The 18,490-nt window shown below is 33.6% G+C and overlaps 1 protein-coding gene across 6 annotated transcripts in view; it reads left to right on the forward strand.

Annotated features, from left to right (window-relative positions):
* PHKB (phosphorylase kinase regulatory subunit beta) overlaps positions 1–18,490 on the forward strand; it is a 75,680-nt gene that overhangs the window by 31,861 nt on the left and 25,329 nt on the right. For all 6 annotated transcript variants that reach the window (XM_032195390.1, XM_032195385.1, XM_032195386.1 and 3 more), the window contains 7 exons: positions 4,134–4,229; positions 5,686–5,883; positions 6,515–6,572; positions 9,076–9,153; positions 9,737–9,895; positions 11,714–11,808; positions 18,418–18,473. In XM_032195390.1, coding sequence (XP_032051281.1) covers positions 4,134–4,229; positions 5,686–5,883; positions 6,515–6,572; positions 9,076–9,153; positions 9,737–9,895; positions 11,714–11,808; positions 18,418–18,473 — 740 coding nt within the window. The remainder of the gene's footprint in view (positions 1–4,133; positions 4,230–5,685; positions 5,884–6,514; positions 6,573–9,075; positions 9,154–9,736; positions 9,896–11,713; positions 11,809–18,417; positions 18,474–18,490) is intronic.

The following is an 18,490-nucleotide window of genomic DNA, read 5'->3' on the forward strand; positions in this document are numbered from 1 at the left end:
TGTTTTTTTCAGTAAATTTTGTGGAAGGAAGGATAGGCTGGTCAAGCCAGAAAGTGGTGAGCTGAGTCTGTTAAGCCTTCCAAATTGTACTGTTTTCTTCGAAGTTTACATCCTTTTCAACTTGTAGTTCGTGTATCTTACTTGCATGCCCAAATGGCTGCATTTCATAAGGAAGTTCATAAGAAGTTGATGAAACATGCTTTATCACTTCTTAGGTTTGAGTGACATTCAAAATTTGGTCTAAAAGGCAACAAGAGTTTACATGAATTGCCTATTTTTATACTTTTTTTTTTCTTTTTTTCCTGTAATCAGGCAGTTGTTCTCTAGCAGTGTATGATCCTTGGGTTTTTAATTATTTTATATCATGACTTTGATTTTAAGTACTATTTGTATATTTTCTGAACAAAATTTCCATATATTCCTGCTGTTTTCAAGATAGGTTTGTTTGTTGTTTACTTTTTTTGCAATACGTGTGGTCTGCTTTTGTCTTGTAAGTCATATGGATCTGACCTTTAGATTGTGATTCTTGTCTGCTTCAAATATTCAGCATTAAGATACTTGGATAAATGAGTTGGTTTGCCAAAAATAAAATAATGCAAAGGAGAGAAGAAACAAATGGTAAATGGTGAACAAGCTGAATTCTCAGGTGCTCTCTGGGTCAGATAGTGAGTATAAGCTAGGTCTATTGTAAATGTGACGGGGAGATGGAAAGTCCAGATTACTTTCCAAGTTCATTTCTGTACTACTTGATTTATTAAAAAAAAAAAAAAAAAAAAAAGAAAAAGTTATTTGTCTCCATTTTTCTACTGGCAAAATGTAAGGTATGTATTGGAACAATTATGTTAGAATTAATTTATATTAATTAACACACAATTATTAGCCCTTCTGTGACATGCTCAAATATCCTTAACTGAAAAATAAGCTGTAAAGCTTAAATATTGTTTACTTTGAAATTTTGCAGTCATGCAAAGCATATAAACACATAGCTGTATTCTGTTTGTGGGTGAGCTACATAGTACAGAAATATGGATTGTGTACAGATGTTACTTGTATATAATATTTTATTTCAGCATAAATTTATCTAGAAACTACACAGAATGAATTTAAAAAGCCTAGTCTGTAGTTCATTTTAGATTAACGGTTGCATTTGTATATTAACATTTGCTGTTAAACAAAATGTAGAAGTGACTTCTATGTACAGTCTGGTACTGCTGAAGACAGTAGGAAGCTTGTCCTTGACTATTGTAGTGTATGTATGCTTTGAAAATTCATAATAAAAATTTATCTTACACAACCCTTCATGAGCATACACCTTAGTGATAAGAATCTACTGTTTTTTTTGAGGGGAGGTACAAGATTGTTGCAGAAAATGTGTTTGGATCTATAATTTTTTAATGTCGGTTTCTTGTTGTAATCTAGGACATACTGTAGTGTTCTGTATAACCTTGCCTCTGAGATGGTTTTTGTCTCATGCTGCTTGGCTTTAGCACTCTGAGAAGGCTCATGCCAATATACCTCAATTGTAAAGGACACTGCTACATTCCCTGAATATTGCATTTGTGGAGAAGAAAAATCTGTTAAGGTTAGCACTGTTTTATACTAGCGTGAAGGCTTTCCAGACACCATTCCACAGTTTTTTCACTCCCCTTGGATAAGCCCATCATTTTATTGCTGTGAGCTTTTTAAACCGTGGATCACATTCACCAACTAGTACTTCCCTGTTTACTATTCTCAATCATAATCATTTTACTTGTGACTGTACTTAACTAATAGTGAGGGTTTCTGCACTTCAGCTAACGTTTTACTCAGCATTCTGCATCTCTTAGAACAATTGGAAAGCTCAGGGACATGGAGCTAGTTCAAGAAGCTCTTGAACTCTTGAAGCTCTTTCAAGCAACAAAAAGTTGCTTGAACATCTGAAAAAAAATCATGAAGATCTTTCTCATAGTGGACAAAAAGTACTTTCTTACAATGTAGTCACAGAAATAAAAATAAATATAAAAATTATTTTAAAAATATAAAAAAATAATTTTTATTTATTATAATTTTAATTTATTCGTGTAGTCACAGAAATAAAAATGAATAAATAAATAAAATCCAGTCCTGTTTTGACTGGAACTTTTTAGAGCTATTGCAATGCATGGGTTGAAAAATGAAAGTTTTAAATTTAATTTTAAATTTTAAATAAAGTTTGTTTTATATCTTCTATTGATGAAAAACTGTAGCACTTATTATTTTTAGACCTTTTTATTTTCTCTTAAGTAATAGTTCAGGATGTATCCCTGAATGTGAGGGTTTCTGATTCTTAAAGACTTAATTTTTCTGGATATTTCTTTATTGTTCCTTTTTTTTTTTTTTTTTTTTTTTCCTTGGACAACAGAGTTTTTCACTGTAGGTTATACTTCAGGGATATAATAATGGCTGTTTGCTTACGAGTGGAGAAGTATGAAAATGGCCTCACACACACATACTGTTACAAAAAGACATAGCCATAGCCATAGGTGTTGTTTTGGTTTATTTCACTTCCTGAAACTGCTACCATGTGTTAAGAAATAGGAGCTAGGAGCTTAGTTAGGAGCTAAGGATCTTAGGTAGTGATCAGACATTATATGTACATTGTCAATATTTCAGAAGAAATATTTATCTACAATCTTTACCTTCCCAATAATCTCAAGCAGCAGTAAATGTGGCTGCTATATTTTTTTTTCAAATGATATTTTACTAAATTCTGAAGTGGATGAATAAATTGCTGAAGCAAAGCGAGTTTAAATGCTCTGAGAATTTATTTCCAAGATACTTTGCATAAGCAGAAACCATTTTGACCTTCAGTCTGCAGCAGAGCCTGCCTTTGTGCTTAGCTCCAGCTGTGTTCCAATAGCTCTGAGAAATCCTGCTGAGCCCCTCAGGAGGAACTGCACCTGCAACTACACTTAGTGCAACCTGCACAAATCACTGGCGACAGACTGCTCAACATTTCCATGCAGATTTTTCCACTCACACTGTGCATACTGGGAGAAACTAGTAAATATTTGTGTATATATCCATATTACTGTATCTCTGCTCTCACATGCTTGTATGCTGTATGTCTTGGAGTATCTTGTGATGGGGAAGTTGCCCTGTGCATTCAAGCAAATATCCCAAGAGGACATAAAGTTTACTTACTGGTTGTAGGTAATCACATTGAACTATTGCTTTCTCCTCCTCTCCAAGAAATACAAAAACTTTAATAAATAAATAAATAAATAAATAAATCCTATGAGAAATCGTGCTTTTTTTTTTTTTTTTTTTTTTTAATGTAACAAGGCACAGCTATATTTATGTTCAATTAATTGTATTGCAATCTTTGTTAGGTGCCAGGTAGAATAAAGAACAATTATGAACTGAGAAACAATTGGCTTTTCATGTAATCTGAATTTTACGTGCTTTAATATAAAGGAGGAGTTCATACATGGCTTTTAATGCTATTTGTTTATATCTTCATTATACTAGAATTATTTCTTAAAAAGCAGGAGTTATAAGCATAAGAATGCAGTCAAGGTGTAACCCTAACCGCTTTGTCAGCAAAAGGAGATTTATTTACACATCGAGAAGAGAATTTCTAATGTAACAAATAAATTGTCTGTTTACTTAATTTCTCATCATTTTACTTTAACATCCTATGCTAAACTTCTTAAATTTATTCCCAATCTATTGTGTATGTCTGAAACAACAGCTATAAATCTACATGAGATAGTTAATATGTATGGCTTTGGCATAGGAATTCAGATACGATCCTTACTTATGCAGTACTTAAATCCTTAATTGTAATTAATAGTAAAGATTCTGACATCACGTGAATATCCAATTAAGAGATTATAACTTGAATAAATAATTCATAATCTCTAGTAGACAAAAACACCTTGTTTTGTTTAAAATGTCAAGTTCTTCTATTTTTTCCAAAAATTTTTGGCTTTATTTTTAAAACATTTGAGAGTTCAAAACATTTTCACTGTAATATTATGTTTCATTTTCTGATTAGTTGCCAGCTACTAGACTATTACAGCATAACATTATTAAAACAAAGAGCTGTTTAGTTTCACCAGCATGTGCCAACCTTTTTTCCTCTCTCCTTAAATTTCATGTTCTATTTAAAGGGCTGCTCCTGGTCTGTTATATTTGTGGATTTTGATGCTCATAACCGTAACAGACAGACCCTGTGTTCATTGCTACCCCGAGAGTCAAGGTCTCATGTAAGTAATTAAACAGAATTCACCTTAACAGTGTGTGGAGAAAATAAATGGGTATGAACATAATTCTTAGCTTTATGACAGCCAGTTTGTTCTGCTTAATAAGGATAGGAGTTTGTTGGGAAGGTGTTAAATTTTTGCTTCTTAAACATCACTGTGATGTAGATGTGTCTCTGAAGTGAAATCAACAGGGCATTCTTTATTGGAAAAATACTTAGGTTAGAATGTTAGCCTGTTGTTATCTTTCTAAATAATTTCAAAATAAAATTAAAAGTAATAGTGATCTGCAGTAAGTTAAGTAAGGCTTGCAGTTTTGGTGATTGTCTTCTTTTTACCCTAGTGGCTCAGCTTCCATTACAAATTCAGTGACTGCATTTTTGAAAGAGTACATTTCTTTTAGCTTTAATTTGTTCTTTTGTATAGAAAAGAAGCCTTTAAGGTTGGCTTTTCAGTAATTGCAGAATATGGAGGATTTCTTGTTACTATAAGCCACTGTTGTAAGTAACTATTTTATCAGTGAGTAAATCTAAGTGACATAAGTACAAATTAATCAAAATCCATCTATTTCAGTATTAGCATCAAAGGTAAATTTGTTCTTTGAAAGACGGTAATTTAATATGAGTGATAATGGAGTTCTACTGCTTTTTCATTCTGGGATCTAATAGCGTTTTGGTTCATGAAATGACTATTAATCTTCAGCATTAATAGTTTACTCATTGTATAGAAGAATCAAAGCAGAGTGATAATGCTGGATAATTAAAAGGCACTGTCAGCTAATTTTTTAGTTTAACATTAAACTATAACTAACTTGTAGTGGTGATATACTAGTTAATGGTTTTTGTTGTGTTTTCATTTAGTGATAGTTGCCAATAGTTCTTGAGAAATGCCATCTTTTTTCCTGAAATTATTCCCTTACTTCCTGAATGTAAATCAAATAGGCTTGTTTGTTACAGTAGTTGGAGACAATTCCTGAAAAAGCTTTTCAGAAATGATGATTTAACCATAGTTACTTCTCAGCATTGCGCCTTAATAAATTAAGTGTTTGGGATTCTTTTTGAGTGTAGGATACCCAAATGTTTGGTTTTCTTCCAGGAATAAGCTGGAGGCTATTTTTTTTGCTTCTAAAAACATTGTGTTCCACAATATGTTCATTTAATATCAACCGATAATTATCAGTTGTAACAGATTATCAACTCTAAAGTAGGTCAGATTTTGAGTCAAATGAGTTCTTTGTCTTTCAAATCATGTATCTGAATATTGGGTTTATGGTTTATTCTTAAACATTTTAGAAGTCCCATTTTGCAAGTTACTTCAGTATATTACTACTGTGATTTTGATAAATATAAGATTGTTTCAAATGTATATTTTACTCAGTAGGTTAAATAGTCTTTGTGCATCAAATAATTTTCAGAGATTTAATTAAATTTATGACTTGCTATTTTCTCCTCTCCTTCTGCAGAATACTGATGCAGCTCTTCTGCCCTGTCTCAGTTATCCTGCATTTGCTTTGGATGATGAGGTTTTGTTCAATCAAACACTAGATAAAATTATTAGGAAATTAAAAGGAAAATATGGGTTTAAAAGATTCCTGAGGGATGGATACAGAACAGCACTGGAGGATAAAACACGGCGCTATTATAAACCAGCAGAAATAAAGGTACTTGGTGTATATATATAGGGGCAAGTTTCGTTTTTCTGAAGTGTTTAGGCCATACTTAAAAAAAATAAAACAGATATTGCACAGCGATTCCCAATTGTTTCAAATGAAGGAGAGATGCATTTTGTAATTTGGCATGTGCAGTTTTGAGAGATTGCTAAGTCAGCAAGTTAGTCGTTGATTTGTTTTGTAATGAATGTGCTTCCATTTACATTTAGGGTATAGTTGATTTCACATAACAAATAAGAAAGTTATTTATCATTTTATTTAATTTCACAGCTGACTAGAGTCAGAGTGTATAGAAAACAGTTTTGCTTTTGACCACAGTGTTTATCAGTAAAGGTTATCTAAATGAAAATTTACTATTTTTACTCCCCAATAGTTTCTCTGTGGAAAATAAAACATAGATTATATAAATACTCTGCTTGAGAATGAGCCATATGTAAAAGCACAGTTGAAATGCCTGTAGAATTAAGAGGCTGTAAGCTAAATGAAAAGCTGGTGTCCTAAAATGTTTTCACTTTCATCTTTGTCTTTTGTTGCTTTGAAATAGTCCTATAGGATATGCAAATATATTTCCTGAAACTGAAATTTGGATCTGAAATAGCTGATGATTTTTTCTTCTTTTTAGCTTTTTGATGGCATTGAATGTGAATTCCCTCTGTTCTTTATTTTCATGATAATTGATGGTAAGTATGACTTTTTGTTCTTGTTTTATAAAGGCATTACAGGCCCTTAGATGAAGAATACAAAATCATTTTTTGTCCTGCATATACAAGCAGCGTCTGCTCTAAGGAAGATTGATTGAAAGTTCTGCCTCATGGGTTAAAAACCAAGAACAACAGGACAACAGGAGAAAAAAAAAAAAAAGAAGACAAAACCAAAAAACACCCATATTTCAGCATTTGTAACTTGAACTCTGTTCTTACAATATAACTCAATATGCATTTTTCAGAAGCTTAAATCTTCTACATTCACTTTTGCATTGCTTTTTAAGTCTTAAAGACTTCCACAGTATCAGTACTTCATAGCAGCACATGAAAGAAAAAGAAGTAGAATAGAGAATATAATGACAAACTGAATGTTTTCACAGATATTTTCAGGTTGATTGTTCTGGGGTAAATGAAACAGAATTTAGAAGATAATAAAGCACAGCAGAAGGCCTAGTTGCTCTTTTTAAATGCCTTTGCTTCCTGGCTATATTTTTACATGTAGCCAGTTGGTCTGATGAATAAATAAATACATCCACAACTGACAGACCTTGTCTTGAGGTTAGGAGACATACTAGAAAAGTTCACAGGATGATTTCAGGATGGAAGCCAGAACTCAGACAGAAGGAAGGTCAGAATAAGAAAATCAGTAAGGGTTACAGCCATCAAAAAGATTCATGCGTCTTTCAGCTTTGTAAATGGATGAAAATCTGGCCATATTTCTAGCAGCTGGTTTTGCTCTTCAGTGTGTGAAATAGTTTTCAAATAAAGATTGTGAGAGGCATAGAAGTCTGCTCTCTGCCTTGACTCCTGTGTGCTCACCCATAGATTAAAATATTTTGTTTGAACATGTAATAAGGTTTCACAATTGATTTTTCTGAAGGAATGCTTGACTTTTTTCAAAAGGAGTGAAGCCCCCAAGAATACGGGAGAAAGGCATTGACATTTTATGCTGCCCACTTAGAGTTTTGGGAAGAACAAAAAATACAGTTATCTTTAACTGAAGTTAGTTTCTCTACTTCTCTTGTGTTATAAAGTACAAAATACATACCTTGCAAATATTGTCCTAGTGTTTGTTTTGTTTTGTTTTTTTCCCTGTAGCTCAATTTAAGCAAATAGAACAATTACATCAGTGGATTTTGTGCACTTGCATCCAAATCCGCAAGCTTCATTAATGCAAAATTTGAAGTGCATACAGAGAGACTTAAATTGCAAAAATGACTAAACTGTTTATAATAAGATGTTCTGATACGTTTGTTTTTGATGAATAAGTTACTAGTTTGTGGTTTTCTTTTGTCTTACTTTTGCCTTTCAGAAATAACAGTTCTTAAGAGTACAAAAAGAGTGCTTTAGTACTAATTTCCCTTTGGAATGTTTCTCAAAAGGAAATTGTTTAGGACTTTGTAGATAGTAGATATGCATCTGTAGCTGCAAGGAAGGATTGAACTAAATAAATCAATGTGTGTTTGGGGGGGATAACAAGTATTTGAATAGCATTTTTGAAAGCTTTTTTAAATTTCTACTCAAATCTGGAGATTATGGTGGTTTTGTGGGATAAGGGAAACATGGAAAGAAAGGATATGCACAGGAATGAAAGATTAAAAGTTTGACTTCTTTCCCTTTAAATGTTCAAAAACATTTCTGTTTTTAAAAAAGGTTACTCTTATTTATCAAGTTCATCCAAGTTTTCCTTGATGAGCAGAAATGCTTTTGCTATTTTTGATGCATATTTTCATGTAAGAACTGAGCACTGGTCATAATAGTATTCATCAGACGAATTTTGAGATGAGTAAATTCTACTAGAAAAATGTTTAAGATGCTGGTACTTCCAAACTTAACACTTTTTCCCCTAAAGCATCATCATAAAAGCTTGACTCTGTATTCAACCTCTCAAGATGTGTCACCTGTTCTTAATCTCTATCATGTTAAAATTATTCTATCTACATAACTTATCAATGTAAAGATTCCATCTAAATATCTTTGGGGGGAATTTTTCAATTTACTTTTTCAAGTTCCTATTGTATTGATTTATTGGGAGTTCTGGACAATTCATTTCTAGATAATTTTGAAACTCTGTCCTGAATATTTAGAAACAGCCTATGTGTCTCCACCCTGGCATACAAACTCTGCTTCTTCATTCTACCATAATTAAGGAAGTTATTTACAGCTAGCTGGGCTAGTTGTCTGAGATCTAGTCCACTTCAGAACATCTATAAGTTCACAGCTTTACTCTGTGATGTAATTTGCAATTGATTTCAGTTTAAGCTAATAAAACAATGTCTGACTCATGATCCCTGTGAGATTTAGCTGTGGTAATAAGCGAGCAGTTAGTTTAGTGTTGTACTTTTTCATGAACAATTTAGTCTGTAGGCACTGCACCACAGAACAATAAACGCTAGATTTTTCTTTTATGAACACTGAATTCACAGAACAGTTATTTCTTTAATTGAATTAATTATTCTTGTTTGTTTGTTTTTTGTAGGTGTTTTTAGAGGAAATTCTGCACAAGTAAAAGAATATCAGGATCTTCTGGATCCTTTGCTTCAACATACATCTGAAGGTATTATTTGATAACTGTTCTTTCAAAAATCCCTAATTTTTTCTTGTCTGAAACTATAAAAAATACTTACACTGTTAATGGACATTGCAGTAAACAAAAAGAGGAATAATATCACTGTTTCATGATAGCAAAATACTAATATTGAAATAATCTCTTGCAAGCGTTATTTCGATTGTTTGACCATTTTTGGCCAACGAGTTGTCTAGTACTGAGGTGACTGTTAAATGAAGGGAGAAAACCCAAGGTGTTCTGCTCTAATGCAGCTTTCATTTCTTTTGGGTATGGTTTCTTATCTGTACTGCATTTTTGTTTCAGTGAAAACATTTTTGTATAGTACAGATGGTGTATGTATTCTGGGAAAAAAATTCTGTGGAAATGTTTGGTGAAAAATAAAGTAGTTTACTGTAGTTCTGGGTTTCCGACACTGATTGTGGTTTTGAGAGAAAATGATGAATGACAACAGTCTGTCTGTTCAAATAGCTACCTGGATAACACTTCAGCTTTATGAGGGGAATACAATCAAATAACAATGGAAATAGAATTTGATTTATTTACTTACTGTACTTATTTTAAAACGCCATAGGGTGTCCTGTTGTACCCAAGTATTACTATGTGCCAGCTGATTTTGTTGAACTGGAAAAGAAGAATCCTGGCAGTCAGAAACGATTTCCTAGTAACAGTGGACGCGATGGGAAGTTTTTCTTGTGGGGACAGGCAGTTTACATCATTGCAAAGCTCTTGGGTAAGAGGCTGAAGAAATTCTATCAGGTTTTGACTCATCATAAAGGATATTTATCTTGTTAATGTTTTTCTTGAATCTGAACAAACATACTGGCTTGAATTTCAAAAGGACTCCAGGTAGTATGGGTAGCATGTGTGTCTTCTGCTTTGGTACATATGTGATGGGCAAAAATTGCCTTTTGTTCTTCATGTTGAATTTTTATGCTGCATGCAGCATGATATGAAGTTTACTGATATATTTTATAGAATACTGAAAATCTTCTAAACACAATAGCCTTCTCATTTGTTGTTTCTTTTCCTGACATTCCCTCGTATTTTGCATGCAGTAAGGCTATTTTTCAAGAGAATTTCTTTGTTGCTTTGGTTGAGGAAGTTTGCAAGCTTTCACAATAGGGTGTCTGTTGTAGAAGAAGAGAAAATAATGCCCGGCCACTAGGTATTCAGCTGTTCCATGCAATTGAAAATTCTTTTTTTTTTTCATTTACTGTCTGCCTTTTCTTATATTTTTTACATGCTTTTTCTTGATTCTGTGCTCCCTAGAAATAAGGTATGAGTATTTAGGATTTATTTTTTTTAGAATAGACCAAATTTGGATTCCAGTAAATATGCATTTCTGATAATGGCAATGAACATACACTGAGTGCTTATTTTTAAATAATAGCGTAAATATTTAAAAATAGCTTAAATTTCATATTATTCTGTTACTACTCATCTTCAATAGGAAATAATTCTGACTACATATGTAAATTTCTCAGCCGTGTAAGTCAATTTAAAAAATAGAGGAGATAGAACAACAATTCTGGGAACAGCTCTTGCTTTTAAGTACTATTAGGCAGAGGCCATTGGTCTTGCAGTTGTTTGGTCAATCAATTTTATAGTGTCATCAGTACTGCAAATAATTTAAGTAGCATGCATGCCTTTAGCCAGCATGAGAAGTCTGATTACATGCATCTGAAAACAGATGACTGTTTTCCTTAAAATGTGTTTTGGTTACTGATGGGTTAGTATATTAATAAATTCTACATTTTAAAATCATTTGTTTTTTTTAATAATCTAGCTTGTTTTTTAAATGCAACCACCTGGACATAGCCTATGATTCTGCAGGAAGAGTCCAGAGCAGGGAGCTGGGTCCTTCCCCTCGGAAGCCAGGCTGCATTCTGGCAGCAGGTGGCTGGGGGAGAGGCTCACAGGATCTGGTTGCTCAGAACCGCTGGCACAGCTCCCAACAGCAGCAGGCTCCTTCTTGGCTTCTTCAGTGCGCTGCCCAGCCAGAGTGCCCTTCACTGCCTGCCCAAGCGTTTGCTTTCCACTGCACCATCTATTCAGCTCCCTGCTCCTGCCAAACACTTATAGGCCTGAGCCAGGATGTATTTTGAGTTTATAAACTGCTGTCTTAATTTACTACACAGCATAGTATTCAGAAACTTCTTCATTATCCAGATGTTTATTTTTATTGGAGCAGTTAATTCTTTCAGGAAAAAGTTTAAAATCATGGAAGTTTAGGTTGCTTTCCCAACCCCTCCTCCTCTCTCCCCATACCTGTGTATGGGTACTCTCCATATCAAATAATAGGCTTTTATTAAAAAGTGAAGCACTGGTTATAAGTACAACAGTACTCTAACTACATGTAGCAAGAATGATATTTGAATCATAAGTTTAAATGTGATTTTGTAGACTGCCCTTTTGTTGTGTAAATCGCTGATCTAAAACAAAGATTACAGCAGCAAGACTGACCACATAAAATGTTTGCATGCCTCCTTCACTGAAGCTGCAGAAAGCACTCAAGTCATTCTGTGTTTTTATTATCATCAACTTTCAGCTGACAAATTAGTAAGTCCTAAAGATATTGATCCCATCGGACGTTATGTACCTCCACAAGATCAGAGGAATGTTAGCATGAGATTTTCAAACCAGGTAAGCCTATCCTTAGTATTACAGTGTTTTTGCTGAAAACATATTATTGATGTATTGTGCATTCTTCTAATATTAGAATGAAAGAAAGTACTAGGAAAATTCAAGATTGTGTGTACATTTGCTTTATAGATGGAGAATTACTTCTAAAAGGAAGATTTTAACATCTAGGGTTTTTGGGAAGTGGTATGTTTGCTTTCAAACTAAGTGATAAAATCAAAATGATACATATTATAAATTTAAATAGCTGCTAGTAATTGCATTTCTTTGAGTTGTAAGATATTGTTGTGGTTTAACATGGTCAGGAAGGCAAGAGAAAATTTAAGTTTTTTTTATAACTTCCAGTTAATTACCACCACTTCAGAGTACTGAAGTATTATTTCTGTTTAGAGCTCCTAAGAGCTATAAGTATGAAGTTCTTTTTTTGGTGTATCCATGTGTTCCTGGATTTGGCTTAAATCCACGGCAGGAATGAGTGCCCAGGGATGGGGAGTGCTTGGAACCTCGTAATAAAAATCTGCAGTAAACAGAATAAAAAAAGAAGAAGCAGGTATATATGTAGAGGACTTCTTTTATTAAAGAGTAAGAACTGGATGTATGAAAATGTGCAATTAAAAGAAGTTTTTTGAGCCTTCTTTTTTTCTCAGTATGAGAAATATATATCTGAAAAGTTTCTTTTTCAGCACTTTGCATTTGTTATTGAAGCATAAAATATTAAATACTGCATATTAAGTAAGGTGCATATAAGCCTACAAAGGCAAAATCACCATGAAAACCATTGTTGTTGGCAAGTAACCTTCCTTTCTCTAAAAATTACCTCTGCAGAGTCAGAGATTATTTCAATATTTTCACTAATAACATGAAAGAACTGTGTTGTTACCTAATTTACTTCAAATCAGTTGTTTCATCTTAAATTTTTGTTTGGTCCCAGGTGTAAAATAAACTTTTTAAAGGAATTTAAAGCTTTGAAAGAATTTCAAAAATTTCAGATACCTTTTTTCTTATATTTGAGAAACTTCCTACATTACTGACTTGTACAACACTACCAATGCTTCTAAATGTGAACAAGTGGAAAAATACTACAGCCATCATCACGTTTTCTTCCTGGCTGTCCTTCTGATACAGGCCACGTTTTGATTTGATACATACAATTGTTCAATGTATTTTATTATTTCTGGTCTTTTGTGTTGCTCTTTTCTCAACGTTTAGCAGTATTGGTAGAGGAGCTCTGTGCCAACCTATCACTATCATTAGTTACGGAGGAATTCTTTACTCTGTCCTTTTGTGGATGTAAAACTTGTGGTATTGCTGTATTGAACTGCCTGTACAAGCTGTTGAGTGTAAAGCATGAGATGAGCCGCATATACACGTAAGCCTGTAGTTTCACGCTGGAGAAGTACAGTTAGGAAAGTTTAACTGTTCTGGTCATTAAGATCGCTCAATTAATTCAGCTTTTGTAATGTTACCCCTTCACATTTCTCTGTTCACCACTTAGTCTGATATTACTCTAGTTACTCTAGTCAGAAAAGAAAGTGCCATATTCTAGTCTTCTATTTTTCCATATAACCTTTTGAAAATTGGCAGCACTGATATGCTCTCACCATTTTAACCTCTGCTAAGATTTTGCAGTTTTGCAGTCATTGCTGAGGCATATTATACAGGAATGTAAGGATGTTAATGTAACTGTGCTGTACCTACTAGCTCGAAACAAAGAGAACAAAAGAAACTAAGTAGTAACACTAAGGATGTATAGTGATTACTCTAACATTGAAATTCATTTAGAATTTGTTCTGAAATGTATTTTTATTTTTATTTCTATAGTAGAAATATACAATAACAAATCCAATAAACAAAACCATTTTTTTTGAACCAGCCGTTAATATGTTGGAAACATTTTACCGTACTGAAGAGGCTATACCGTAAAGTTTGCTGCGTATAAACTCTGGTCTCTGAAGGGCTGCCCTTCCTGTAGAATATGGGCCTACAGGCACACAGAAATGTGGTCTGATTGAAGGACCTCAGTGGTTGTTTGGAAGGGAGTTTTATATAGAGTTAATACATTGAATGTCAATATATTAATGCTGTGAATGGATCACTCAGCCTTCAAAATCTGATAAAAAGAGGGCAGTCTCATTTGCTGTGGAAAATTGTGGGGTCAAATGAGCAGTATATTAAAAACTTAATGACCACTAATACTAAACTACCTATTCTATTTATAATTAAAAGGAAATGTTTTTTCTCATACTTTAATGTCCCTCCTGAATTTATGTCTCAGTTTTCAGAAAGAGGTCTCACTGTGTTCCATGTTGGGGAAGTACCAGCGTGGTGCTGCAGCAGGATTCTCTTTGCTAGCTCTAGACTGTGTTCCAAAACATAACGGAGTCTGATGGCAATCAGAGAGTTTCTCCTTCGCACTAGTAGTTTGCTTTGTAAGGCTAACTGGTCAGTAGCATTTCAGTGTAAATACCTTTCAAGTTTAAAAAAAAAAAAAAGGCAAAACAAACAAACAAACAAAAAAACAACAACAACAATGCAAAGCATGGAATCATCCATGCTCCATTTACTTTACTGAAAGAAGATAACGCAGGGCATTCTCTTTCAGTGAGGACAGCTCTTCAAAACTTCATTGCTCTTAGAAGAGCTGTTTTAGTTGTTCCTGTTCAATATCTCCATATCCAGAAGAGATTATAAGTTTCATTTGTTGCATTCTCTTTTGGGAGAATTTAGCATATATGAGGGTCTGCAGTAGTAACAATAACATATGAGAAATGTCATGAGTTGGGGTGAGGATTTTCTGTTTTTGTTTTGTGTTTTACTGGAGCATATGAAAGCTGATTTATTGCTGTCATACTAAATTTGAATTCAATAAAAATGATGTTAATAAATTGCAAGGTTAGACTAATTGATCTTCTGGGTTAATGTGAAATACAAGTATAGAGCTTCAATTAATTCATGACATTGTCTGTCAGCATGCTGTGACTATGTCGTTTTAGTGTTTTGCTTTGTAGACTTAATTTGTAAAGACTTCACTTATGTTATTGGAAATGAAAGTTAATGCCCCCTGGTGACGTTGAGAAGGGAATAGTCAAAATTGTGAACTGTTTATTATTTTCATTTATTTATTATTTTCAGGAAACCGAGTAACATACGTAAAAAAGGAAATAAAATTGCAAAGTATAGGTAGGCTGGAATGTGTTAGGATCTTTCAGCTACCTAAATTATGCTCAGATTTATAGAGTGTCTAATTTTGATTTAAAGATTATCATGTTTAATGATTTCTTTTGTAATGTTGCTTATAAGTATATTCTTACCTTTCATTTGTGTTAACTTCAGTAGGCTATTGTATTAACACAATTCTGAGATGGTTAAACATTATTCTGGAATTTATGGCACACCTATGTCCATATTGTATTTCATTAGAGAGGTCTAGTCTGTTAGTAGTATTGACCATAAACCATTAAGCAGTATTTAGATGCTTTCAGAAGCAGATGTATTCTGTATCATTTGTAGTTTAGTAGCAGCAAGGTGGATTCTTTGGCTTAAGTACAATTTCTTCTGTTGCGTTCTATTTCTGTTTTCTTCCTATTGCTCCATATGCTTGGAAAGCCCAATAGGTACCATTCTAATCTGTGTTCTTGAATAATATGTCCACTTTTTCTCACATGTTCAAAATGAATGGATTTTTTTCAGAGATCTGAGATTTCCTGGGAATTTGTGCAGAAAAGCATATAGCGATAGCATCTGTCCAGTGAGGCTGCAGCAAAAGACTGATATTGAGCTGCTTTCTCTTCCAGTGCCAGGAATGGAGTCAGGGGTTTTCCCTTCAGCCTGCCTCTGACAGTTTATAACCTTGTTACAAACCATGAATTTTTTGGAGAGCAAGCAAAACTAATCTGTCTTTTACCTTTGTCTTCTGAAAACACCAGGGTGTATTTATCATTTGCACAGCATGCAGGATGTAGTTGAAACGGATCCTTCTCCCCACCATCCAATGTGAAAATGCAAGGCAGAAGGGTGCGGAGTGGGGTCTGTTACAGTGTCCTAGGGAGACAGTGATTGATGTGTCAACAGCAGTTTGGCTTGGGTTATTACACAAATGTGAAATAGCACACATTAAAAAAACTTTTAACAATAGGATTTAGGTAGTGGACTTATTTAGGACTTCAATGTTTTTCCATATCTTTTTTTTTTAATACATAGCGCAGTGTGTCACTGTCACTAATGAAAAGGGTGACACTATTCATGAATAGTTTGTCTGTTACTTTATCTGTGTTTTTTCTAGAATACTTAATACTTGTCATCCTTCAGGTCTTTACGTGCTAAGTGACAATTAATGCAGCTCTTGGTTTAACATTTGTCCATAATACTTTTTTCAAAAGTATTTTGAAAAAATATTTTCAGGCGGTTTTTACACAATCAAGTCTTCTCAAATAAAGATGATGGAAGCAGCAAATCTTCTCAATAACAATTGCAGTAGGTGTTGATAAATTAGTTTGTCTAGTTCATCAATCTGTGAAACCCAGCACACAATAAATAGATTTGAATGAGATATTAAGGGATCAGCAATTCATTAAACTGTTTTCTGGCCTGAGTATTCATTTCTCTCTCTATATATAATTATGCAGCAAATACAGAGATTTAGTCATACAAAAGCAGGGTGCATTTAGAACCTGGTTTTTAGCCCAGCCATCATAAGCCTGAACTTAGCTGCCATGAATACCTCTGAGGCTTTCTTTCTGACTTTTAGTTCAAGACGCATTCATATGAATCTCAGGTTTTGACATGATGAAATTAGAGTAGGGAAGAAATGATAAAACCACATGGGGAAGTCTAATTCTGAGAGGAAATCCACTGTTGTGTAAGTGTCTACTTTGTTAATGACCACCTTTGTTAAGTTAATAAAAAGTATTTGCTTTTATTTAGGGACAATACCTTATAACCAGATTTGGTGATGTGCCAGTTGTGCAACAGATGCATTTGCTCAATTATGGCCCATGTTAGAACCACCACTTACTGGCTGCTATAAATGAGGCATGACATTGAATGCAGCTGTGTGTGAGAAGCATTAGTACTGGTACCACAGAAGGACATACCCCTGTGGAGATTCAGAATACAGATTTATGTTCAGCTGGTTACCTAGTCCCACTCTTTGAGATGTAGTAATAATTAAGCAAGCTGAGTCTTAACTTGAAGACTGCTCCCAGGTTAGATCACAGGCTGCATATAAATCAAAGCAGTCTTGCAGGGAGCTGCCTTGCTCTCTGGGGAGTTGTTCCTCTTTATTTTAAAATTTCAAGACACTGATTGTGGTAGAGAACTGGTTTGTGTTTTATTAGTGTTTGTATAAAAGAGATCGATAGCATGATTAACTGATTCTGAGAGGAACATCTGTTAATGCCACTTGAACTTTTGATTTCTTAATCTGATCTGTTTGTGCACATCTTTTATTCATGTGGCAAAACCACCAGCATTTTTAGCAGAAATATAGTGCGGATGTACTTTTGGGAACATGTTATCAGGAATTACTTCTGTAAATCCCGAAGATCTAACTTGATATCAAGGCTCATAGATTACTGAACAAGGAAGTGTTCACTCCAAACTTTTTGTTCCAAATTAATTCATCTATCCACCTATCTGCACAGATAATGCTGCATTTCTATAGGATCAATTGATAGAAGACGTATTTAATTTTTGTCATTCGTGTTCTGGTAGTATCTAGACAAAAGTAGGCATAAAACAACACAAATTCCTTAGGAACAAAAATGTGCGCTCTTTTTAGTTCTTTTGATTTTTTTTTCAACTATATTCAACTACAGAGAATAAATAAACAGGGAATAACTCAGACCTCTCATCTTTTTAGCTAGTAATGCATATTGCCACTGAAAAGAAAAGCCATTCCAAGACCCATGATGTTGATTTTTTTTTTTATTTCACCCAACATACTGAATTTATTCATATTTGCATGACTTCCTGATTTAATGTAAAATACCATTTCTTACTTCAAACATAGAATTATCTGTTATAAACAATGCAAGGAAATGCTGTTATCTCCTGTTAAACGTAATACATCATATATATGTATATAAAGTGTATATTATGTGTAATTTTATATGTGTAAATATAACTCTTACTAGCTGTCAGATCAAAGTATTTCAGAGTAGAGGTTTGAAATCAGTTCCTTATTTTAAAATGGATACTATCAGTTACCTGTTACTTCCCTCTTTACAAAAATATGTATCAAAGTATTATGTTGTATCATGTGGAAGGAAATATATTGATTGTACAACTTATAAATTTTTGTATAAAGTGAAGTATTTCTCCTACATCGTTTTTTAAATATAAAATATATATATCTATAGTGGAAATGAATACCAGAAGCTTTTTTGTTATTAATTCTTCAACATGCATCTTGCAAAGTATTACTGACAGGACAATCGTACCATAGTTCTGAGACTTTTAGTTTGTGGTGGTCTTTAATTTTGTTTACAAAATAAGAAAAACAATGCAGAGATGTCTGTCATGCTCATGAATTGTTTAAATAGACATTGCCCCTGTTCACATTATATCTAACAAAATAGTAATGCAAATAATTACTTTTTCACTGTTTTCTAGGGTCCTTTAGAAAATGATTTGGTAGTGCATGTGGCCCTCATAGCAGAAAGTCAACGGTAGGTATTTGCTTTTA

Source organism: Aythya fuligula, chromosome 12 (genome assembly GCF_009819795.1).
Source record: "Aythya fuligula isolate bAytFul2 chromosome 12, bAytFul2.pri, whole genome shotgun sequence".
NCBI classification, from domain to species: Eukaryota; Metazoa; Chordata; class Aves; order Anseriformes; family Anatidae; genus Aythya; species Aythya fuligula.